Source organism: Calliopsis andreniformis, chromosome 7 (genome assembly GCF_051401765.1).
Source record: "Calliopsis andreniformis isolate RMS-2024a chromosome 7, iyCalAndr_principal, whole genome shotgun sequence".
Lineage (NCBI taxonomy): Eukaryota > Metazoa > Arthropoda > Insecta > Hymenoptera > Andrenidae > Calliopsis > Calliopsis andreniformis.
In genome coordinates, this window is record NC_135068.1 from 11,770,123 (window position 1) to 11,795,942 (window position 25,820).

At 44.1% G+C, this 25,820-nt stretch overlaps 1 protein-coding gene across 8 annotated transcripts; it reads left to right on the forward strand.

Annotated features, from left to right (window-relative positions):
- The first annotated feature begins 9,038 nt into the window (after window positions 1–9,038).
- LOC143181482 (uncharacterized) lies at window positions 9,039–23,731 on the forward strand. 8 transcript variants are annotated; one of them, XR_013002283.1, is made up of 4 exons: window positions 17,643–17,756; window positions 17,822–18,067; window positions 20,374–20,460; window positions 23,338–23,464. XR_013002283.1 is itself a non-coding variant. In XM_076381887.1 (3 exons), the coding sequence occupies exons 2-3, from the start codon at window positions 20,403–20,405 to the stop codon at window positions 23,475–23,477; spliced, it is 204 nt and encodes a 67-aa protein (XP_076238002.1). In that variant the 5' UTR covers window positions 9,039–9,163; window positions 20,374–20,402; the 3' UTR covers window positions 23,478–23,612. The 8 variants fall into 8 exon arrangements, 6 of the variants coding, with proteins under 6 accessions (XP_076238002.1, XP_076238001.1, XP_076238003.1 ...); XR_013002282.1 differs by having other exon boundaries at window positions 23,332–23,462; XM_076381887.1 differs by lacking the exons at window positions 17,643–17,756; window positions 17,822–18,067 and adding an exon at window positions 9,039–9,163 and having other exon boundaries at window positions 23,332–23,612.
- The last annotated feature ends 2,089 nt before the right edge of the window (window positions 23,732–25,820 follow it).

Here is a 25,820-nt window from a genome sequence, read left to right on the forward strand (position 1 = left end):
GTGGGCAATTTTTGAGCTGCTATAGCTTCGTCAAAAAAAATCGCAGGAGGGTGAGCCTGGTCTCATTCTAAAGGGTAAAGCCTCCACTTTAACGTCCCTGAGTTGAACTTGCTCGAAAAAATTCTCCAGTCCACGACCTACCGAGAGATGGAGGGTGGTTTTTCCTGAAATGTTTTCCAACTTCAAAGGATTGTCGGGAACTTGATAAATTTTTTTGGGGATATTTTTCAAGAGAAGATTGATGTTTGAACTTTCTCCTGTCGAATGAGACCATGGTGAGTGATCTGCGATTTTTTTTCGCCGAGATATCGAGGTCTGAATGAAAAGTGAACCTGAAGCCGCTGAATCACACAGTGATCCAGAGGCCCAAAAAGTGGACAATTTTTGAGTTGCAGTAGCACCGTCAAAAAAAATCGCAGGGGGGTGAGCCTGGTCTCATTCTAAAGGGTAAAGCCTCCACTTTAACGTCCCTGAGCTGAACTTGCTGGAAAAAAATTCTCCAGTCCACGACCTACCGAGAGAGGGAGGGTGATTTTTCCTCAAATGTTTTCCAACTTCAGACGACTGTCGGGAACTTGATAAATTTTTTTGGGGATATTTTTCAAGGGTAGGTTGAAGTTTGAACCCTCCCCTGTAGAATGAGACCATGGTGAGTGCTCTGCGATTTTTTTTCGCCGAGATATGGAGGTCTGAATGAAAAGTGAGCTTCTAGCCTTGAAATCCCGCAGCGATTCAGAGCCTCAAAAAATAACCAATCTTTGAGCTGCTGTATCTCCGTCAAAAAAAATCGCAGGAGGGTGAGCCTGGTCTCATTCTAAAGGGTAAAGCCTCCCCTTTCACACCCCTGAGTTATTCCTAGCCAAAAAAATTCTCCACTTCCCGACATGCCGAAAGAGGGATAGTAGTTTTACGAGTTAAGGCAGCATTGTTTCACGAATTTTGGTAGCGATTCCTCCCCCACATTTATTAGTCAATTTCCTCACTCCAGACTCCAGAATTGATTTCATTTTACTACTGATCTCTGTTGCGACGTGGCACACACTGTTTTATAGCGATCAGCGGCGGAAGTGCTCCGCGTAGTTAGAACTTCTCAAATCGTTGTTTTACGAGGCCCCCATTCCCTTTGGCACGTTCTCAGTGGGCGAACGCAACAAAATTTTTATTGCGTACGTCGCGCGATACATTCTACAAGTACTAAGAACCATCGACACATCCATCCTGCTCGTAAAGCCAGCGAACTCAGTTATTCTTCGCGAAGTTGATGACAGAGGTCATGGTGGGGGATGAAGAGAGACGACTGGTCCCATAAACATAGTAACGAATCACTGTGGAAACTTGTCCCTCGACAGGCTCAACCAAAATCACATTGGAATCCCTGACACCAATGGATTTCGACAGATACTTGTTCAGTTTTGCATATGCAAAACTGAATTCTATTTACTGCCAGATACCCCACTATCCACTTCAGATCAAACAAGATTACACCAATCAAAATTGGACCGTGACTCTTATTAGAGGATCCTAACTTCACACCAGCCCACCAGGATAATTAATTCTCAGGGTCACCCCATCCCATCCTACTATCTCCCAGAAGTTGCTTAAAGGCAGCTCATAAATTATGACGATTCCTGACTCGATACTAGTGCAAAGTTCCGAGGCAGATTTCATGGTGGGCCAAATTAGATAAACACCTGGGAACAGGTGTAGCAGAGGTAGGGTTACAGAGGGTGGGAGTTCGTAAGGGAGTATCGAATGTATTATTCAGAGGCGTATATCGATTTGTGAACCCATTCGGTGGCTGAGGCAAATAAAGTTAGGGAATCTGACAGGTATAACGCCAGCAAGTTCCACGATTAATGTCAAACCCTGGGGGGAGGGATCGGGGTCATCGATGTAACCTTTACCTTTCGTCTTCGTACTCGTCTAATTTAATCCCGTACGGGTCAATTAAAGGCTTGAACTCGGTGAACGTTCCTGGTAATATAATTCTATCTGGGAATCTTGGCGAAACCTAATAGAAAGATATCGCTGGGGAGCTTCTCAACTGAAGCTGTGGAACTTGTATGCACCTACAGGACAGCTTATTATCAGTTTTGTGATCCACTAGTTTTAATCTTTTTTGACATGTGTTTGTTACTGGAAAGTATCATTGAGTTGTTTAGAAACAAACATTTCTGTGATTTTGAGGAAATTTGATTATATGAGGAGGTATAGTTGAGATAAAATCTGGTGGTCCTTGAAAACCACGCCCCTTTATGTTATAATAATCATTTCTGTACTTTCCTAATTATTTTTTATCTTTTGTTGAAGAGCACCTAAAATTATGACTGCAGGAATTAGTGAAAGAGTCTGTTGCAGCGTTTATGCTTTGAGGAAGAATATAATCCTTGCTTCTGTATTTTGTAACTCTGAAACGCAGAGAGTGTCTGCACAAAGTACTAGCATGAATAGGAGAGCTGATTTAATCTCATTATGCTGCATTAATTAACCCAGACCAAGAAGGGCTTCCTATGCATTTAACTCACTAATTAACCGTCAAAATTTGATTACATGCATATGAGACACGCGTGTGGAGGCCATGCACCTGCGTGAATTTAGGACTAGCTGTTGCGCAGAACGCACTTCATTGTGGAATATAAACACATGTGTATTACTCGAATAAAATTTTACGTAGGCAAATTACTGTGTAGATGTGTAGATTAGAGGTGTGTCAAGCAAGCACTGATTGAGATGAATGAGAAACAAGTGCAAATTCAAGTTAAATATAAGTTAAAAGGAATTTGAACGCAATTTGAAGTCAACTTGAACTCAACTTAAGCTCGACTTGAACCCAACTTGAACCCAACTTAAACCATGTTTGATCCAATACAAATCTAACATAAAACAACTTGAATCAAACTTGAATCAAACTTGAACCCAACTTGGCCCCCACTAAATCAAGCTCGACTTGAACCCAACTTGAACCCAACTTGAACCCAATTTGAACCAATTTTGATCCAATACAAATCCAACATAAAATCAACTTGAACCCAACTTGACCCCCACTCAAATCAAGCTCGACTTGAACCCAACTTGAACCCAATTTAAACCAATTTTGATCCAATACAAATCTAACATAAAAACAACTTGAATCCAACGTGAATCAGACTTGAACCCAACTTGACACCCACTCAAACTAAACTTGACCTTGCCAGCAGCATCAAACTCAACCTCAAGCATCCTCCTCTCCCTCAGAATCTGCATAAACTCAACCTCAATTATCTTCCTCACCCCTCAGAGCCTGCACCGACGACCCATCATAAAATCCCGACACACTGTTCAACATCCCTCTAAAACCACCCTGCATCCCCTGTATAATTCATCTCGCGCCCATTCATCAAACGCCCAAACCACACAGTGACAGAAAAACATCATCCTCGATTACCCTACTCCTCGCTGTCTAAAGAAGCTGCACCAAGCGTGCACCCTTGCGACGCGATTCAATTTCTTGCCCTCCGCCGCGGGCATTAGGGGTGTCAAAAAGTTGAAGGGGCGCGGTCTGCTCGCGCGGCGGAAGTAATGGAATCGGCGCACAGCCTCGAGAACTTTCCCTCCAGAGGATTTATTGCGCGCTTGATCGCCGCCAAGTTCGAAGTATAAAGCAGCGGCGGGTCCGATTTTTTCGCTGTCTCGCCGCTGGCTCGCTAGCGAGCTGCAGAGCCACCCTGTCTGCGTGTGGGTGTACTTAAGGATTTTTATTGCGCCGCCCTGCGGCGGGAATCTCGCTGCGGGCGAAGAAGCTCTCGGGATCGTTCCCTCAGAAGTTTCTCTTATTTCGTGACATTAAGCGCTTCGACTGTGCACTCCGCTCGCTCCAGTCAATTTCTCTTTCCGCGGAACTGCGGGGAACTTGCAAGCACTGCTGATTGGTGGTTCGAAGACGCTCGAATCATGGGCCACGACTCTGGGGAATTATTTTAGTAGGGTAATTGTGGTTCCGTTCTTTGCAGTACTGCCTCCTGGCTGGCTGTTTCTGAGAATGATTGGAGAAGTTTACCTGAGGAGAAGTCATTCTATTACTCATTTTGTGAGGGATTTTTTAATCGATACATTTCGAGAATAAAAGTCATTTTTTAGTTGGAATCTAGTTATTTTCTGAGAATCGAGAATTCACTGAATTGAGATATTTTCTGGTCTACCTTTACGAATTCTTCTCAGTGGTATTTAAAAAATAGGGGAAGCGCCTTTCGTGCAATAAATAAATGAGAAGCCTTGTGACTTCCCACGCGAGTGGTGATTACCATGAAGGCAGGAGATCAAGTTGTCGTTCGATTTAATGAAGCAGTGAGCTCTAATTGTTACTCTGGGGAGCCTAGTGATCTATTCGCTAACTGCATTAGGGATTGCAGCTCTAGCAATTACTACAGCCCCTGTAACTACCCTATAAATCCTCTGCGACTACCTCCACATGGATTTGCATAAACGTAACATAAAAAAGGTATCCAAATACTAAAACTTCTTTAACTCAAGTACACTGTGTGTCTCCAAGGGTACGAGGAAGGAAAGGAAGATCAGATACAGATATCAGGAAAGTTCTTTGGACCATCCCTGTCTGTTTTGCCACGTGAACCAAGATTTATCATACACTTGCTATTCTGCTCGCGGTGGCAGCCTAATATAGAAATTCCTGTCTGAATTTCATAAAGCTCCTCAAAGGCTGTATTCGAGAGCAATCGACCGACTAAGTCCTGGTGCGTCTGAGAAGTTTCAAACGGATCTGATATCTGGGAAATTGCGCGCGCGTGGACGAATCGATACGAAAGTAGCGGGAGCAGGAATCTGATAACTTTCAATAAAATTGAATTATTTCTTTTCGGCTCGACTGCTGAGCCACTCAAAGATTTATGACTGTATCCAAGATTAAAGTGTCTCTTACAATATTTTTCTCCATTTATGAAATAATTTTCCTTTTATGAAGGGATCGAATACCTTACATCGTACATTCTTCCTCTAATTTCAACTATCTTAGCAAAATTTGCATGGACTGCGTAGAAGCGCGGCTGCCATCTGTGGAGAGATCCTTTAAGCTTGCTTTTAATCAACTGCGCCTCGGGCATAATTTTCAAATCGATTTCCTCCGAGAAAAACTTCCCAAAAAGTTCTCTTCCCATTTAATAAAGTCGATCAAAAAATATGAAACACAATTTTCTAGCCTTGATGGGGAAGAAAAAAAGTACTCGACAGTCTGAAAATGTTTCTCTCGTGCTTTAATATTTTGACACTCGCCCCAATGTTTTTTCTCAAAATTCCCCCTTTTTACCGAATTATTTCCCCGAAAAATCCAGCGCTGCATATTCTCAAAGTCGGCGTGCGTAATCGCCTAGCGAGCACAGGCGCAGCTGCAAATTGGCGTGGCGCTGTACAAAAGGTGCAGCGATAAATATTAAAATTCGCCGAGGGATGAAGTTCTCTAGTAATTCCCGATAACGAGTATCCATGAACTGTGAGCTTCGAATGCGCCGTATCTCCGTGAAAGCGTGCAAAATAAAAGCATCGGGAGCATTCGAAATCCTCGGTGCCTCTGACGAGGTAAAAGCTTGCGCCGAGGTTGGAGAGAGAGGCCACCTCGGTTGAAATATCCGCGAACCGAAAAATGAGGACGAAGGGGAGGCGAATTTCATGAAAATCTCGCGGAACATTTATAAACAGTGTGTTTCGCTCGGTATGACTTGGCGAGTGTGACGTCACTCGTGACGGACCGCTGGTAGGGAGAGCGGAGGGCTCGTTTAAAAAGTGCCTGGGCTTGGGAAAATCCATAATCGGACGAGTCGAGAGGTGACACCGACTCCTTCTCGATCCTCATCCGTCTGTTCGTTATTGTACTCCCTCGTCTTCCTTCGGCTCGCTGCCCTTCGTTATTCCAAGGCAGACGCGTCTCGCGATCATCAGTGCTCGAGTTTCCGCTACCTTGCCCTCTGTTTGGTCCCGCTTCCTCTCGCCACCTTTTCTCGTTTACTTTTTCTGAGACCTGCGCTGGGATATTGTCGGCTCCTTCGTTCCCCAGCCACGCTTTTTCTCCTTTTATCACCTCGTACGGTTTGGCCCGAGAGGGGACCGAGGCGCCTTCAACCTCGTTTCCACGTGAGTGGAATGTGCCAAGGAAGGTGAATCGAGTCGGTTTTCTACATTTATTTCTGAGGAGGATAAACAGGAGAGACACTTTTGACGATGCTATATGGATACCTGAACGCTCTGAGAGGGCACAAATTTTTCTTGAGAGTACCTGAATTTTTTTCCATGCTTGAAATTTTCACTTGAGGGTACCTGAAGTCTTCGATTGGAGGAACCTGAATTTTCCATCTGGTAGTACCTGAATGGCTGAGTCCCTGGATACCCATATATCTGGGTATCTGAGTTACTGAGGCCTTGGGTACCTTTCAATGTGGGTACCCAAGTACATGAGTTCCTATGTACTCGAGTACCTGAATGCCTGAGTCCCTAGATATCGATATATCTGGGTACCTGAGTCACTGACGCCTTGGGTACCTTCATATTTGGGTACCCAGGTACCTGAGTCCTTATGTACTTGAGTACCTGAATGTCTGAGCTCCTAGATACTGATATATCTGGGTACCTGAGTTACTGAGGCCTTGGATACCTTTGTATTTGGGTACTCAAGTACCTGAGTCCTTATGTACTTGAGTACCTGAATGTCTGAGTCCCTAGATATCGATATATCTAGGTATCGGAGTTACTGAGGCCTTGGGTACCTTTGTAATTGGGTACCCAAGTACCTGAGTCCTTACGTATTTGGGCACCTGGATTTCTGAGCCCTTGAGTACCTGAGTCGAAAAACTCTTGGGTACCTGAGCTACTGAGCAATTGGACGCTTGTGTACCTGAGTTGCTGAGCCCTTGGGTACCTGAGTTATCGAGGCCTTGAGTATCCTTGTATCTGAGTATCCAAGTACCTGAGACCTTATGTACTTGGGTACCTGAATTTCTGAGCCCTTGTGTACCTGAGTCAAAGAACTCTTGGATACCTGAGTACCTTAGTTACTGAGTCCTTGGGTACCTGTATCTGCCATCTCAGTACCTAAATATCTGAGTGGAAATAAGGTTCAAGACATTCTCCATGTCGCCATAGGTGTTTACACGCGCCTGTCCTCTCAGTCCTCATTTATATCGTTTTGCTCAGTTCCCTCTATTCCCACTGCGGCAATTTTTCACATACCTCCCCTACCTCGGCTCGATTTTTTCCTTTCCATACGTGTGCCCACGCGGTTCGAGCTTCCGTTCACATTTCCAGCCCTATCTGTGACCTCGCCCTCCCCAACCATCCCTTTCACCCTTCGCGACCATTTATCTCCATACCTTCTTTCGATACTCGCGTTGTTATTCCACCGTCGCATCCTCTGTATTTTCGCCTTCGTCACGCCGCTTTGCTCCCGTAATTTGTCTGTCTCTGTCGTTCTTTATTTTCGCCAGGTCCATGACACTCCCATCCCTTTCTCTCCCACGGCCTACCCTTCACATCCAACCCTCTCCCTCGCGCGTCCACCTCGATATCGCCTTACCAATCCTCGATCCGTCTCGCTTCCGCCAGCAGTCTCCACCCTGTCCATTCTCCTCGCCCCTTCATCCCCCTACACCTCCACACCATGTCTCCCTCTCTCATCCAGACTATCCTTGTCCAGCCCCAGTCAGCGTCAGTTTACCAGCCAGCTTCCTTTCTCGGTTTTACTCTGCAGCTTTCCGTTTCATCCCAACGAACCACTGTTTCCTTTCCAGACCCACCCTCCACCCCTGCTCCGCTCCTCCAACCCCTTCACACCTCGTTTCTTCTCCGTGACTTCGGGGATCCATCGCTTCTCGAGATCTTCGCTCTCATCCAAATTTATCCCTCTGCCTCCCTCGTGCACCAACTCACCGACTGCCCATATAAATTTGAGAGGATCAATGTGGATCTTCCTGTTCCTTGGCCGTTCCCCGCTCGAGTAGAATAATATTTCTATGGCAGGACCTTGATCTCTGGAGAACTCAGGGATAATCGATGGCTTCTGTGGTATGAGAATGGTATGGAGCTATAAGTTGCCAATTCCAGAGGGAGAGCGAGGTGTTTGCTTGCTTCAGAGTGTATGGGTGGTACAAATACAAATATAAGTCAGGGGGTTAGGGTGTTCTAGAGTTTTGCTGACTCAGAAATGGGTTGGTTTAGAGTTGGGGTGTTTCAGAGTTGGACAGTTTCAGAGTTACGATACTTCGAAATTAGGATATTTCAGAGCCAAGACATTTCAGAGCTAGAGCACTTGAAAGCTACGACTGGTCTGGGTTAGGGAATTTCTCGACAAAACATTTCAGAGCTGTGGTGGTTACAACTTAGAACATCCTGGGGTTAGGGTATTCTAGAATTAGAGCGTTTCAGACTAAGGATGTTCCAGAGCAAGATCTTCATTAGGTACTCTAAACAGGGCCGAACATTGCTACCCATCTTTCCCCTACATTTCTACATGTCCATAACCCACCCCTCACCCCACAAACCAAACAGCAGCCCGCCACACCTGACCCCCAGCACTCTCTCCCCTCAGCTCTCAGCATCTCAAAATCCCCACAATATTCAAGTCCCCCAAAGTCCCCTCGAACCTTCATCCCCCTCAGAAACCCCTCTCCCCCGATCGACCACCCAGTCCCTCTCTTTCCCCAGCCTCCCGTCTTCGGTCTCCCCATGGACCACCCCTCCCCATTTTTCCCATCGCTTTCGCCCTCCAGCCCCTTTCTGTCCCTCGCACGCGCTGCTGGGCGTCGCGACCCTCCTTCCCTCGGCCTCCCCGCGGGCTCCACGCACTCGCCAGCCCCCCCTCCTGCCGCTCTCGCTCGATCCCGCGTGCATTCCCCCCGGGTTTCCCCGTCTTTCGCGCGCTCCTCCGTCGCGGGCCGTGGCAACGCGCAGCCCGCCGCTGTCAGACGAGCGGCAACACTCCGACGCCGGGGACGTTCAGTCGGCACCGCGTCCCACCCGCGTACGCCTCGCCGTGCCTCGCGCCGACGACTCCTCCAGCTCGAAACCCACCCAAAAGCGTTCGCGTCGGACCAGGCGAGGACCACAGCCGAACCTCGAGCCCCTGGCCAGCCCTGCGAAGCGAGGGCAACACCTGGCGACGAGCAGCCGCTCTCACAGCGACGAGGTGTGTACTAGACAGGGGGGCTGCGTGGCCCTTGGGCTGGACTCGAAGCAGTCTCGTGGCTGATGGGGTCCTGGGGGACGAGGATCTGAGGTCTGCTCGTAGTTATGGTAGCTTGTTTCGGGGGTAGGGGGCTGTGACAGTGTGGGGGACGTAGGGGAGGCGTGGATGGTCTGGATGGCAAGTTGGAGCAAATTCTGAGGGGAGATTTCAGGTGAGTGTGGTGACTTCAAGGTTTGGATACGTGTGGGAGGCTTTGGACGTGTCTGACAGGAGGTTTTCTGGTAATGTGAGGTTCGGGGTGGGAGGAAGGGGTGTTTTAGTGTGCTGGTTGCAAGCAGTGATCGTAAGTGTGCTTTGATTGACGGATACACGAGCTTCTAATGATGGTTGTCGTTAGGAGTGCTATCGAAAGCTCGTTGGGTTCTTGCGAGCTCTGATTGCCGGGGTTTTGTGTCTTTTGGGTTGAATCGATTGTGATTTAAGCTGGCATCGAGTGGGTTTTGTTGAATTTTAGATTCTGGGGCAATCTGTGGAAGATTGTACGCAATTCTATGGGGAATTTTTGTTGAACTAGAAAGAACTTCGCTGTGCCAGGAGTTAATTAAATCGTACAAGTATTTCAAATGTTGCTCCCATTCCTCATTCTGCTATATGCAGTGACTGTATTTACTTTACGCTAATTGCACGCCGCAGAAAATATAATACCAAATAATGTAAATGCATTAATGAACACTTAATGTACATTCCTCTTCAAAGAACCCAAGGCAGAGCTCTATGAATGAAATTAACGAGTTTCACGAGTCATTTTCATTGCTACCACTGAAACGATTTTAATTAAAATTTCATTGAATACTCAATTGACAGCACTAAATAAATTGACTGCACAGTAATTCCATAAACCTCCCACAGAAACAATTCAAACGCTGTAAATGGCGATAAACAATCATGTCTGTCCTCAGAATAAAAACCATTTCCTAAAAGGGCCATTTTGAGGAGCAATTGCTGAAAATTGGACAAAATTCCCAAGGCACAAACTCAGTAATATCAAAAGCTACCTATTACCAAATTCAACAAGTCCCAATTCTAATCAAGATTCCAATTATCCAAGTAAGAAATATAGTCATAAATTCTCGTAATTTAAACAAAACCCACTAAAATCTCGCTGAAAAAAGGGTCTCCATCGCAACTCATGCCCTAGCTTCCTTCTTCTCCTCCCTCACATCTCCACAGACGAAATCCAAATCACCTTAAACCCATCATCATCGAAAACTTGATCCTCTTCCATCGAATCGCAGCATCATTCCTCAATGCCCTTACTCTCTGCTGATTCGATTTCGAGCTGATCCAATCGTCTGCATAGACCTGAAGAGTGCTTCCCGTCGGGTGACAGCGCACGATTCAGCTGCGCCGACGTTACGAGAGTTTCGTTTTTAGCCAACCGATCGAACGGCACTCGTTCGATCGAGAGGGCAGCATAAATTAATTAAAGCCTTCTCGTTGGCCCTCGGGTGATGCAGCATAAAACTCGTTCGAATGGCTCGCCACACGGTTCGTTAGGCAGAGCAAACGCACCACGACGCTGGCTGGGAGCTTTATCTGACCAGCGCGAGGCTGGACCACTCGCCTCGCGGCTGATCAAAGACTGGGCAAATCTACTTAATTACAATCTCCAACGCACAGCAGCGAACTGAAACAATTTAGCTGGAGGAATTAAAGAGTATCGATGTTTTGGACTGAGGCACAGTCGATTGAGCTTTTGAAGTGGATTAAATTACAAGAGGGATGTTTCAGTAGGAATTTAATTTCGATTTTTATGTGGATATTACTTATGCCCAAGTGCAGAATTTTAAGACAGCTCTTCAGATATTTAATTAAAGCAATAGAATTTTTCGAGAGGAAATGTAAAACTTCCCTCCTGGAAACCCTGTTTTTAATCGAGGAAATTATCTGCACAGACGTGTCTTAATTTCGAGCAGGGATTATTTTTGTGTAAATTCGTTAGGTGTAATTCGCAGATATGTAAATCGAATTCCTTCCGGTAGACCTGCAGCAACTATTTAGAATTCAAATATTCCCTTGTACCACTAGGCAGAGGGTGCTCATGCAAATTCAGACCTTCTACAATTACAGAATCATTTTTCACCAAAATTCAAACACAAAACCCTCCGACTCCAATTTTATTCCAAATTCAACATTAATTGCACAAATCTCTCGCGAGCGTTCCCTCCAAGGAACGCTTCAGCTATGAATACCTCGGCGGGATTTCGCCAGAGAAGTGTTCCAAAAGAAGCCCTCAATTTGGGTTCAACCGTGAGCAGAAAATTCGTCGGAAGATTTACCCTAGTTCACCCAAAAAGGACCTCACCTCGTTAAAAACCACAGAGCCCTTCCCTCCGCCAACCCTCAGCCACGTACAGCAAGCAGCCCACATTTTCGCAAGCTGTTGGCCACGTAACGTCGTAATGAAGCGGCGTAGCAAATGATTAATCGGAACTAATCGCATTTCCGCCGCGCTTCCATCCCGACTGACTCGCTGCCACTGGAAACGATGCGACTCGAGCTCCACGAAACGAACCCCTATCCGCCCACCAGCGACCACAGACAGAAGGAACCACCAGCAGGCAAACCAGGGAACAGGAACGAAACGAAGACAGGAAAAATAGCGCGTGCAGAATAGAAGGAAAAGAAAATAAAGCAGGACAGCGGGGCTCATAAAAATAAACCAAAAAAGAATCACAGCAGAGAAGGTGGACCCACGAGAAGCTATACGAGAGGAATATAAAAAAGGGAATAAAAACATCGCCTGGAAATTACGCGAAGCTGATACAACAAGGGACAGAAAACCACAGGAAAGTTAGATAAAAATCGAGCGAATATACGAAGGGAGGGGGGGAACAAGGTACCAGAGAGGGGGATAATTAAACAGCCAAGGCACAGTGTTCCAGTTGGGGGTGAGTTCGAGGATCAAGGCGTGCATAAATCAGAGGGTGATCCTCGTAGAAGAAAGTAAAGGGAAGGTGCGATCAAGGGACAAAGCACGAGACAGAGAGGCTCGCTCGAGGGGAGGCTTTGTCGAAGAGGGGTAGAAAGCGAGTGAAACCGAATCCCAATCAGTCGTCCGTCTGTCTGGAGACACGCTTCCCTCGCGAGCGGCCATTGATCGTGGGACGAGTCTATACGCTTCTAGTCGTTTAATTGCTCTCAAAATGCCCTCGTTACGGGACCTCTGGAATCTAGTTCAATGGTTTTTGGCTCGGGGGATAAAACCTCGAGGCAGCTGGCCGATCGTCGAGGCGAGAGGGCGTGGCCGAGCGGAAATGCGGCGATTTTCGAAAATACGAGCCATTCAAATTGCCCGATCGAGCTGATTGATCCTCAGTGCAATTGGAAACGCGACAGGCCCTCTTGTGCCCGCGCTCGAGACCGCAGCAAAGCGCCTTCGCTCGACTTCCACGAAACTTTGCAGATCTGTGGTAACTGGGAACACTGACGGATCCGTGTTGAGGTATTAGCAGCTCTGCGCAGCAAGCTTTTGCTACCGGGCCACTCGGTTATGGTTACGCTGCTTGGAACTGGTCGTAGAAATGCACTTTAAGACTGGATTAGGCTTGGAGAGATGAAGATTGAAAGAGAGGCGTGAAAAATTGAATAATTGAAAAATTCAAGAATTGGAGAATTGAATATACTAAGTAGCAGTCACACAGAGAATTGAATATTCGAGGAATTGAATATTCGAGGAATTGAATATCCAAAGAATTGAATGTCGAAAGAGTTGAATATCTTGAGGACTGAATATCCAAAGAATTGAATACCTAGAGGACTGAATATCCTAAGAATTGAATATCCAAAAAATTGAGTATTCAAAGAATTGAATATCCAGAAGCCTAAATATCCTAAGAATTAAATACCCCAAGAATTGAATATCCCAACAGTTGAATATTCCAAGAATTGAATATCTTGAGGCCTAAATGTCCCAGGAATTGAAAAAAGAATTAAATATCTTAAGGACTAAATATCCAAAGAATTGAATACCTTGAGGACTGAATATCCTAGGAATTGAATATCTAAAAAATTGAGTATCCAAAGAATTGAATATCCAGAAGCCTAAATATCCTAAGAATTGAATACCCCAAGAGTAAAATACCCCAAGAATTGAATATTCCAAGAATTGAATATCTTGAGGCCTAAATACCCTAGGAACTAAAAAAAGAATTAAATATCTTAAAGACTAAATATCCTAAGAATTGAGTACCTAAAGAGTGGAATACTCCAAAAATTGAACATCTCAAAAATTAAATATCCCCAGAATTTAATATCCCAAGGATTGAATACTATAAAAAATCGATATCTTTAATAGCAGAAAATTTTCTAATCTGAACAGCGTCACCCACTACAAAGTAGAAGGGCTCGCAACACAGATTCCCTCGTGAAAGTCAAGTGACTACAATGTCCCTTATTTTTAGCCACTGGGGATACCTGCAAACTTTCATCAAAATCGACGAGACACAACCGCAGGCACTTTTGAAGCCAGTTTCCTGGGAAGCGTGTACCAATACGATGAAACTTTATTCCCCCAGACTGGTTTCTTAACAAGGAATCAACTTTGTTTCGAGTTCACTGGCGAATCGAGTCTCCTCCTCCATACGCGAAATTAATTACGATTCCGCTGAGTGTAGTTCGACTTCCATAAATAACTCAGCGAAAGCAATATTAAAGTTAAATCAAGCATTATTGCACTTCCCTCGACGGACAGCCCTGGGAGAAAACGAGAACATTTGTATTAAAATTTTATACAAAAGGGAAGTAAATGTAGATCGAAGAAGAGTTATTATACCTGCGTTAAATGAATCTCTCGACGAAGAAGCTAAGTAAAACTTTATGAAAAGTGAGTCCACGTTAACTAAACATCCAATGGTAGAAGAGAATTCCAAGAGAATCTGAAGAAAAAAATCAGACTTACTTTTCTTGCATAAAAGTTACACCAATCCTGCCCCCTTCGCCACAAAGATTAAGTATCTATTCGCCCATTTTCTTGGACTGAAACCAGCAAACCTCAACCCCTTCCCATTCCCATTTTTCTATCGCCCAGACCAATCCCAAAATTCCCAAACTTTATTCTCTGAATCATCCCATACACATTGAACGCTGTATTGGAAAAACTTTTAATTGGCGTATACGCCAAATGTCGAGGGAGAGAGACGATCCCACTGTTATCCATGATATTGGAAGAACGATTGCCCACTGCTGCGAAACTGACGCATAAATACAGACTGGCGATCCTGAGCTTTCCAAAGCAGAGATGTTAGCGTTAACGCGCGAAAAATCTGAGGGGAACTTTCTCATAGCTTCTCTTTACGGAAACGACGAAAGTTATGGGCTCCAGTTACGCGCACAAAGTTCTTTGCGACTTCACTCGCGGGAAATAGTCTTCTCGAGCGTCGCTTATTCGAATGCTGTAGTGTCATTTTTTAGCGACGCTGGAGAGCTGATTATTTTGGAATCTTTATGGTTCTGTAAAAGTTTTATGTCAAGTGAACTGCATTTGTTTCCTGCGATTCCATTTTCTTGTGAGGCCAGTTCTTCAGCTGATTGTTGCAGAATGGATTTGCTTCGAAGAATTATAAGCTGAGAATGCCAAGTTAAGAATTGCCAAAATTAAGAACTGCTCAAGTTAAAAAATTGCTATCTTAAAAAGCTCCCCCCTCAAAACTTGTCCTTCCAATTCCAAATATAACTCAAACCAACGTGTCAACTATCCAGCAATTAATCAATCGTCAAACCTGCACAAACTGAAAATAGAATGAATCTGCCAAAGGACTAGATAGCCCATAATTAGTAACCAGTTACGCGACTAAATTGTTAGGATTGAGCAGTTAAAATTCTCTTCGAGTACGCAACGCAAATGTTACAGTGAATGGGCAGATCGAAACGATACCGCAATGTGGTCGACCACTGCTATACGCGGCACGATACAATATTCAAACAGTACTCACTAATTAAGTAGGTGCCACTTTCACGCATATTTGCGTTACATTCTCATTGATTAAGCATCCTTGTAAACCAATTAATCCCAGTGTCTGGTAAATATCAATGCACAATTCGTTTGCATGCGAGGCTGCTGCCTTTGATGCAAAACTGTGAAACAACACGTCATTTAAAATTCCCTGGAGTAACTAGTTGAATCAATTAGAAGTTCAGGTACAAATTTGTTGCTTCATCGAGCGCGACAAGGCCTGAAAATTAAGCATCCACGTTCATTAAAATAACGTAAAACGTAGTGAAAAGGACGAGATTTCTGAGGAATTTTTTTCTGCAATAAAGGTTACTTTAAAAGGAATATTTTTCTAAATGGAAAGTAACTGGAAAAGTGTTCTACTGCGCTGTTATCAGGACTGATGCGATGGCGAAGGACAATGGTAATTAGAACTGAAATAAAACGGAAGGAACAGAGTCTTTAATCCGTAGTCTGCGACAGGAAAGAGGGAATTACGAACGCGACCTCCTGGACGCACCGTTTTCTCATTATACTTTCTCAGTTAAAGACTTCCTATCAAAAGGAAGCGCCTTTTCGTTAAGTGCATCCTGCATCTCTGCTGACATTTCTCACAGCTACGCTTCCAGGGAAAAATAAAATTCTCTGTTACATTCCTAGGTCGCCTCAATATTAATTAAAGAAAATCCTCCGCGGCTGGTTCGGTGGTATGGAAATTAAAATACTTTTTGATCGATCGTGAGAGCTAGAACTTGATTACTGATAACTAGTAAGAAAAGGATAATTAAAAAAGTATTGTAATAACGTTGCTGCTTCTTCGTTCTATGATGTACATAGAATGCGAGAAATTCGAGGGAAATTTCTGTTTTAATTAGACACCAGATGATTAAGCGCGAGAGAGAAATCAGTTAAAGTGGAATGCACAGATATTGTGGCCAAGGGAATTCAAAAGTTTGCTTTGAATATTTATGAGAATACTCGTTAAAAACTTGAGGCTCTGTTGCTTCGAATTTTCCAGATCAAGGTGCTTTTGCAAGTTAGGCTGTGATACGAGTTGAAGTCCTTCCAATATCTGTTACGAGAACGCTCAGCTGCTGTGGTAAATGAGAATACATAAGCGAACCTGACGGAATAGAGGAAACCTATTATTTCATAGGGGTTCTAGATGGAATACAGAGAATTCAATTTTGGAGAGAATAGGGTCATTAAAATTTGACACGATTTTTCATAAGGTATAAAGTTTTCGTGAAACTCTCAATGATTATACAGGTTTTTGGCAGATTTGCCAAGATTTTTCCAAAATTTTCCTGCTCTTCCCAGAATTTTCCTAATTTTTCCTGACTTTCACAGAATCTTTTATGATTTTCCTGGGTTTCCCAGACTTTTCCTGAAAATTTCCCAAATTTTCCAAGAGTCCTTGAGATCCTAGGATTTTCCAAAGCTTTTCTCACATTTTCCAAGATTTTTTCAAAATTTTCCTGCTCTTCCCAGAATTTTCCTAATTTTTCCTGACTTTCACAGAATCTTTCATGATTTTCTCATAATTCCCTTGATTTTCCCGGGTTTCCCAGAATTTTCCTGAAAATTTCCCAGATTTTCCAAGAGTCCTTGAAATCCTACCATTTTCCAAAGCCTTTCTCGCATTTTCTAAGATTTATTTAAAATTTTCCTGCCCTTCCCAGAATTTTCCTATTTTTTCCTGACTTTCACAGAATCTTTCATGATTTTCTCACAATTCCCCTGACTTCCCCAAGATTTTCCTGGAATTTTCCTGAAACTTTTCCAGATTTTCCAAGAGTCCTCGAGATCCTAGGATTTTACAAAGCTTTTCTCATATTTCCTAAGATTTCTTCAAAATTTTCCTGCTCTTCCTAGAATTTTCCTTATTTTTCCTGACTTTCGCAGAATCTTTCATGATTTTCTCACAATTCCCCTGACTTCCCCAAGATTTTTCCTGAAAATTTCCCACATTTTCCAAGAGTCCTCTAGATCCTAGAATTTTCCAAAGCTTCTCTCGCATTTTCCAAGATTCTCCTACATTTCCCCTCGCTTTTCCTCAATTCCCCCAGGACATTCCACTCCCACGTAGCACTCCCCAAAAAATTCCCAAACCTACACCACCCAATTACCCAAAAACACATCTCCAAACGTCCACCCCAGCCATTTTCCTTATCACAGCACTCCTACCCCACCAATCTCCTCCCACCCTCCCACCACTGCCCAAAACGCACTCGATTTCAGCGAGTTTCCGCTCCAACAGAAGCCAGGCACGCGTTGAGTCGTTCATTTGTGCCGAGGTCACACTTACTTTCAATCGACTAAACCGTTCCTATTAAACGCCTTCGTTATCGATTCCCCATTCGACGGCGCTGACAGCGCGAGCGACGTCCGTCGCGCGAGGAGGCAACGATATCGACACGGCTCCTTTGGGCCGCCACAATAGGAGGTGTCACGTGGAACGAGGGACGAGCAAGGGAACAAAGGGCTCTGGACGCGATGGGAACAAGTGGCCGCGAACGAGTCGCGCAATTGCACGACAGACAAGGGAGGATGGCCGAACCAGGGCGCAACCAGCGTCCAGCTGGGAAGAATGGGACGAAGGTAACTTGTTGCGTCTCTGTCTAGTCGAAGACAGCCCGATGACAGGGGCTCGTTTGTTCCAGCAGAGGATCGCCTAAGTCGAGACACCTCCTTCTTCTCAGATGGCAAAAAACAGAGGGAAACTCGATTAAGGGCTGATTGGATGGCGAGGGGAGGAGCGTGATGTCGAGGGATTGTGTAGCCAAAGAGGCTTCAGATAGTCAGAACGTGGTGAATATAGTGAGGATTTCGTGGGGGACTTGGCGTGGCTGGACTTTGGGACTGGAATTTCAGACGTGTTCAACAGAGTGTATTGAGGGGTGGATGGATAGGTAGGATGCAGGGTTTGTAGGAAGAGTTGGAAAAATTTTTCTAGGCTTACAGAAATTTCCTAGGACTTTCCTTGGTTTTCCTAGATTTTCTAGAATTTTCAACAAATTTTCAATGTTTTACGAGGCTTCCTAAGACTTTCCTAGGTTTCCCTGAAATTTCTCAAAGTTTCCAAGGCTTCCTACAATTTTCAAAGACTTCCCTAGGTTCTCTCAGATTTTCTTTAATTGTCCAAGACTTCCCTAGGTTCTCTCAGATTTTCTTTAATTGTCCAAGACTTCCCTAGGTTCTCTCAGATTTTCTTTAATTGTCCAAGGCTTCTCAAAATTCTTCAACATTTTCCAGGACTTCTTAAGGCTTCTCTGACTCCTCAACAAATTGATTATGAAAAGGATCATGTTATACACATAAAACAGTGAAAAAAGATAGTCCTGAGTGTCTCGAGCGCACAAAATTATTTATCAGTCAAACGAATTTCCAAGAATATCTTATCTGTATCAATCTGAAAAGGAATTTTAATTTCCCCTCGAAGAGAACTGTAACGCTTCCAGAGATCTTTAATCAAGATGTTGGAAGGAGAGTATGAAATCACAGAGAGATGAAATTCTTCGAAAATTATCCTCAGGAGGAAATAAAGAGACGAGTTTCGAAAATCGGAGAGGAAATCTTGGCGCAACGATGGCTTGGCCTGATGTGTTTCTCGTGGATGCTAGATAATGGAAAGCATCGATATCTTTCGAATAAAATACAGCCTCGAGCGCGACATTACTCATAAGATGACCCGATACTACGTACCAATGTAAGCTCACAAATATCACGGCCAGTACCAATAAATCTCGACCAGAGCATCGATTGCGTTCACGGAACAGCCAATGAAAATGCATGAACCCCAAAACCCATTACTCCTTTCATACCGGTTCCACCTGCCACGTGCTTTTCACGACGAAAATCAAATACGTCTGATTTGTCAATCTTCGATATGGGCCATCAATTATCAATACCAAATTTTTATCAATAAGAAAAACCTAAAAACTTGTCCTCAAAAAACATGAAGCTATTTACATGCTCATAAATAACAATCTTCAATCATTTATCCCTATCAAAAATAAAAACTCAGATGGACCACCACATTTTATTCCTACTATACTCCCTCTTCTTGCAAATTTATATTCAATCACTGATCCACAACGCCCATAAAATTCACAGAAATATTTCCTCAATAATTCTACCAATTTTTAAGAAGAACACTTTACGTGAAAGGTCCTGTATAGTTTCATAGGACGCAACTTTTGCTCGAATAATTTCTTCGCGTCGCGGGTTGCTTACGTGGAATCGAACTCCAGTGGAATTCGAATTCCGTGGATTCCAGCTGGACCAATTATGGGAGTAACATTGTACAAGGGAATTGTGTTCGCAGAGTGCTGTGGCTCAAACACGCTGTAAAGAACGGATAAACCCGCGGGGGTGAGGAGGGGGTTGAATCGACTCGTGCTCGGCATACGTTCGCTTTATCTCCGCCTTTGTGCGGGAAATTGGTTCGCGTTAACGCTCCGAATTAAACTTTGAATTAAATGGCTTAGTCGCGGAATGAATTCGCGTTCTGGCCAACGAGAATTTTGCACGATGGGCCTCCTACGCCAGCGCGTCGTTGGAAGAAAGTCAAGAATAGCATTAATGGAACAACACCCCTTATCGCTGATGTGGTACTGTGAAGAATTTAAATCGACTGATTTCGGATATCCTAGGACACGTTTTATATAAAGTGAACTAAATTCAGTTGATATCGACTACTTTTTCTTAAAAATTCAACGCTTTTGGTCTCTCCAATATCCTGAATGAAAAATAGATGACAAGACTGTGCTTTGTTCTTTTTAATAAAATATTTAGGCCTACAAAAATCCTGCTAATTTAAAAAATTCACTAGTGGAGGAATTTCCTAGCTTGAAATCTTCAGAAATTTTGTACTTTCCCCTAATACAAGCTTAAGAATTACCAATAAATCCAGCATGCTCTAATTCTTCTGTCCCACAATTTAGCAACAGCCTGTAAAACCTCCTCTGTTGATCAATTTAAAACGATTATTGTACCTTTTTGTTACCCTTCCATATTTCTCTTTCCGAAAGCGAAAATGGAAGCGGAGAGAACAAGTGCCTCGTTACAGCTGAGTTATTTCGAGCAGGACTACGTCGAATCGTGCACGTTTCTGCGAACGACCGACACGACCGACTCAATTTATCGCGATTATTTTTTGTCACCGATTCGGGAAGGAAACAAAACTGGAAGGTAAAATAAAGTTGCACTTTTCCAGGTTGCAAGGCGCGACGTGAAAGGACAGAAATGCCAGTGGGCGGACGGGTGGCTGGGAAGGTTGGGATTTACAGCTCCCATTATAATGGTAATGTAAACAGGGATACTATTATTTTACTGCCGCGCGAATGCAGAAACGAACGTACGCTTATGTAGCTTCGCTGAGCGTTAAATGTTACGTGTACGACAGCTGGCAGTGTGGCCCTGGGGACGGGATCAGACTGTGTGTGTGTGCGTGTGTTTGTGTGGATACACTGAAGATACCAAGTGAATTTTAATAATCAGATATTGCTATTCGTGACGTTTCGGTGATACTCCTGGAAAATGTAATTAAGATTCTGCTTCGAGACCTGGGGAGCTTTCGAGACTTGATTTGACTTTACTTGGAGAGCTTTCAGAACCACGTGATTTTACTTGGGGAGCTTTCGAGAATTGACTTGATTTTACTTGGGGAGCTTTCGAAACTTGACTCGACTCGGGGAGCTTTTAAGACTTGACTCGACTTGGGGAGCTTTCAAGAGTTGACTTGACTTGGCTTGACTTGACTTGGAGAGCTTTCAAGACTTGACTTGGCTCGACTTTGGGAGCTTTCAAAACTTGACTCGGCTTGGGGAGCTTTCAAGACTTGACTTGACTTGACTTGACTTGACTTGGAGAGCTTTGAAGGCTTGACTCGGCTTGGGGAGCTTTCAAGGCTTGACTCGACTTGGGGAGCTTTCAAGACTTGTCTTGACTTGGGGAGCTTTCAAGACTCGACTTGACTTGGGGAGCTTTCAAGACTTGACTTGACTTGACTTGGAGAGCTTTCAAGACTTTGCTTGACTTGACTTGACTTGACTTGGAGAGCTTGCAAGACTTGACGCGACTTGGGGAGCTGTCAAGGCTTGACTTGATTTGAGAAGCTTTCAAGGCTTGACTCGACTTGGGGAGCTTTCAAGACTTGACTCGACTTGGGGAGCTTCCAAGACTTGACTCGACTTGGGAATCTTTCAAGAGTTGACTTATATGAGCTTTCAAGACTTGTCTTGGAAGTGCTTTCAAGACTTGTAGGACCTTTCAAGAGTTGAAGAAGCCTTCAAGGCTTGTCTTGAACGAGCTTTCAAGATTTGAAGGAGCTCGCAAGATTTTAGAGAGCTTTCAAGACACGGGAACCCAATATTTCTCATGAGTATCACTGATAATAAAACTAACAAATGAAAGAAAATATATTGTTTTTAATATCCACTGTGCTACCCACCAGCAAGTCAAGGTTCATTCTATTACTCTAGTCTAATTTTAGTTTCTTTAATATTCATAAGCTCTGAAACAGAAGTTCTACTTACGATCATATCTTTGCTTCCCAAGGTGCTCAGAAACGCTTTATCTACTTGCAATCTCCTTGGTCCCTTCCCCATTAACCTTCGCCCCACCATTATGATTATGATTCTCTATAGATTACACATGCCACTGAAATTGGAAATTGCGACGTTCCTAATTTAAATGATTCTATATAGTATGTACATACATATGTGCACAATGGTGAAACAATTGATTGGTAATATTTGTCCGAAGCTTGCAATAGAACCTCAATTATTGCAAATTGATGAGATATCGAGAAACTATCAAGGTTTGCCCAATCATGGACGCCTGTTGAATATTGTATTATTTTAAATCAAGTACTCCGTTAAATAAAATGAAATATTCCATCAGTGGAGGAACTTTCTTTTCCTAATTAGCAATGTGCTTGTTTAATTGAAATAGACACATTATACAGAAGTAAATACGGGCAGAAGAGGAAATTTCAGTTTCACTCTGCAACTAACATACGTCGTCTTTGTTTCACCACCTTGCAGCATGTACTGTCTAAAACAGAACCCTGTTAATTAACTACAAACTCCCACAAAGCACTCTAATGAAGCCCATGGTAGATATAAAAAGAGACTTTATCAAGTCAGCATAATGTGACCTTTGGAAATGAGAGAGAAGAGAAGAGACCTGGTCCAGCAAAGAATTAAAAAGCTCCAAGTGCAAGATAATTATTATAATTACAGTGCCCTAAACTCCTGAGATAAGGGGAAACTTTTTGATTAACATGTCTTTGAGCTGAAGCGAATTTCCCAGGCTTCATTTTCCTATTCACATAATTCTCTCATCTGCAAGCTATCGAGGCATTATTAGAGAATCAAATACAGAGCTAGGAATTGGAATAAGCCTACACAAAGACTTCAGAGACTTCAAAATTATAAAGATTAGACTTGAAAGTTCAGAGTTGGAATACTTGAAAAGCAAAATGGAATATCTGAACCAGCCTACGACTGCCACCGTAGAACCCATGTGCAGATCAATACCAGATCCCCAAAGCGAAAACGAGTGCTCCATTAATCCAAGTTGTCCCAGGGTTGCCCTAGAGCCTAGGGCTGCCCTAGGGTGTCCCATTAATCCAGCGTCCCACGGCTGTCCCAAGGTTGTCCCAGGGTGGCCCCAGTCTGATCCCAGAGTGTCCCATTAATTCACTACGTCCCATTAATCCAAGGTGCCCCAGTAATCTAGGACGCCCCATTAATCCAGAGTATCCCAAAGTTGTCCCAAAGTTGCCCCAGGGTTACCCCAGCCTTATCCCAGAGTGTCCCCTTAATTCACTAGGTCCCATTAATCCAGGGTGCCCCAAGGTTGTCCCAGGGTGGCCCCAGTCTTATCCAAGAGTGTCCCATTACTCCAGAGTGTCCCATTAATCCAAGGTACCCCACTAATCCAGGGTGCCCCAGTAATCTAGGACACCCCATTAATCCAAAGTATCCCAAAGTTGTCCCAAAGTTGCCCCAGGGTTACCCCAGCCTTACCCCAGAGTGTCCCCTGAATTCACTAGGTCCCATTAATCCAGGCTGCCCCAAGGTTGTCCCAGGATTGCCCCAGGGTCGTTCCCGCTGCCAGACCCCCCGTGCAAGGTCGCGATTACAAGATAAATCCAGCATGCTTTCAGGGAAAGGCTACAGTGGTATAAACGAGGAGATCATATGGATCAGTATCGGCATGGGTATCACGATCGCCGTGTTGATCACCATCGCCCTGTGCTACATCGCCCGCGAGAAGTGCCGAAAGCGCCACGAGGGCTACTACGCCTCCTGACGCACCCTGCCCCCGCCCTCGTGGGCGTCCTGGTCGTTCAGCCCCGCGACGCCAGGCGTCTTCTTCAGCCCGACCACGTCGAGGGGGAAGCCGAGGGCCTACTACATCACCGTCTAACGCTCAAATCCCGCCGTGACTAACGACCCCGTTTCGCAGCAGCCGACCTGACACAGCCGCGGCGAACGAAAAATCGACCGACGCCCGTTTCCGCTTCTCTGGGATCGCCAGCCCCTCGGGACGCCTCCGAGAGCTATCTCGCGTCGGGGCTTGCGTCTTCGGCGTTACTCAGCGGTTGATTTATCGTCCCGTGTCAATATTTAACCAGAGAAACGTGACAGCGTCCACGAACTTCGGGGTTCGATCGATCGAGGACAATGGAGGGATATCTGGTTGCGTTTGTTTGTGGATTTGCTCCCGTTTAATTAGTGGACTTCGACGAGAGGCGCCAACGAGACCGCGGGGAGTTGTTTCAGCGGTGATTGCAATTGTTTTCTTTTTTCTGGATTGGCTTTTGGGAGGGACTTCGACCGATTGCGTTGAGAGGTTTTAGTACCTCTGTGTTTCGAGTTTATGCCTGGGTAGTTTGATACTTAGATTTTCAGAATTTTCAGTTCCAAAATAATTCAATTAGAAAGTACTTTGATTCCTCGGGTATCTCAATTTCCGAATATTCGAGTTTCCACAGAGAAGAACTACCCGTATAATTTATGGACTGTAAAGCCAGCAATACTGAAGGCGAAAATTCATTCTACCAAAATCCCTGGGTACTCAATTGTGTCCAAGATAATACCCTCAAAGCGAAACGACACTTCGATCGATCGAACCTATCATTCACTTGTTACTCACACCAACAAAGAACGAGTTAAAGAAAGAATAGAAGACCAGGCTAAAGTTCTACTATCACCATTAAGAATTTCATATAAGCAGTATTTCAGAAACATTTTCATCTTTAATACAATTATTCTAAATGCTGGAAAGAACTCATCAAAGTTCAACAGGGTTTAGTAACCCATCTTAAAATTCCTCATAAATTTTCCACCCCTTTTGGAAGCACCCTTTAGCCTGAATCTCAAGCATAAGTAAATGTTACCTCGTTTGCGAAAAATGGATCTCAAAGGAAGAAAGAACTAGTGACAGTACTCGTAATGTTGGAACCTGCGATCCTAAAGTAATCTCATTCTCAGGAACTCGCGATCAATCATCCTAGTACACGTTCACGACATCCATCATCTGGATGAATCTTCTAAATGCCACTAGCGAAGATCAAGGACAGTTGCGAGTGAATTAAAGATTTGTACGACTGCAGACGGTTCCTAGACTGCGTCTGGATTTTTAAACAAACGTGCTCCTTTTGGCAAGCGTCGCGACGCTCGGATTTACGACCGAGCTTCGCTGCCAAACGATATTCTCCCAGCTCCTGGGCTTTTCGAGCTTTTACCTCAAGATCTCGTCGCCTCCGTTTTGCTCGACTGGTCAATTCCGCGAAGCTCTTGGCGATCATTCCGAAACACGAATATCAGTTCACCTCGAGGATTTCTCGAGCCAGGAGCTCGAGGAAAAATGCTCTTTCTTTGCCCACCTCGAGACATTTAAGCCTTCTTCAGACTCGTCGAGTTACTTGAATTCCAGCCACTCGTATTCAAGCAGATCAAGTTCGCGTTCGTCGAATACAAGTGGCTTCAATTCAAGACTTGGCCAGCCTGAACGAGACTTTACGCGCGATTTCGTATGTTGTTACCCCCTAAGAGACAAGCGAAACATAATGTATTTGGGAACACATAGAAACGACGCCAACGAATGCTAATTTTGATCGCTCTACAGGAGATATTTCTAACGTAGTGTCGGTACTAATGTCAGTGTCAGTATTAATGATAGTCACACGGAGGGGTGGTCCCTTAAGGACCACGCTCGAACTGAGATCGTGGAATGGGGGTGGCTTTAAATGGCCAATTCGTTCGGCCCTGACTCTCTGTACATAAATATATGCGAGTTGCAATGAAACTGCAACTGACTATTCGTCTTTCATGGATCTGGATGTATTCAATGACTGTTTTATTTCCCATCGTAGACAACGATTTCCAAAATGTTGAAGCTGGGGATCAGAGATTCGATAACTCTAAAAATTCTATAATCATTTTCTGAGAAATATAAACTACCCATTTCTTATTCATTTTCATACTTATTTTATATGTCAAATATTAATATATTTTGTTTCTAATAAATAGAATGCAATTGCAGTCCACATTATATGATCCACCATTACAAACGAAAGTATATATAACTAGATAGTTATTTTTCGGAATATACTGACCCAAGTGAAATAAAATAGTCTAGTATACTCGA

What these genes read in the sequence shown, in the direction of transcription:
- LOC143181482 (XM_076381883.1), top strand. Translation starts at nt 23,366, where the DNA reads ATGGATCAGTATCGGCATGGGTATCACGATCGCCGTGTTGATCACCAT.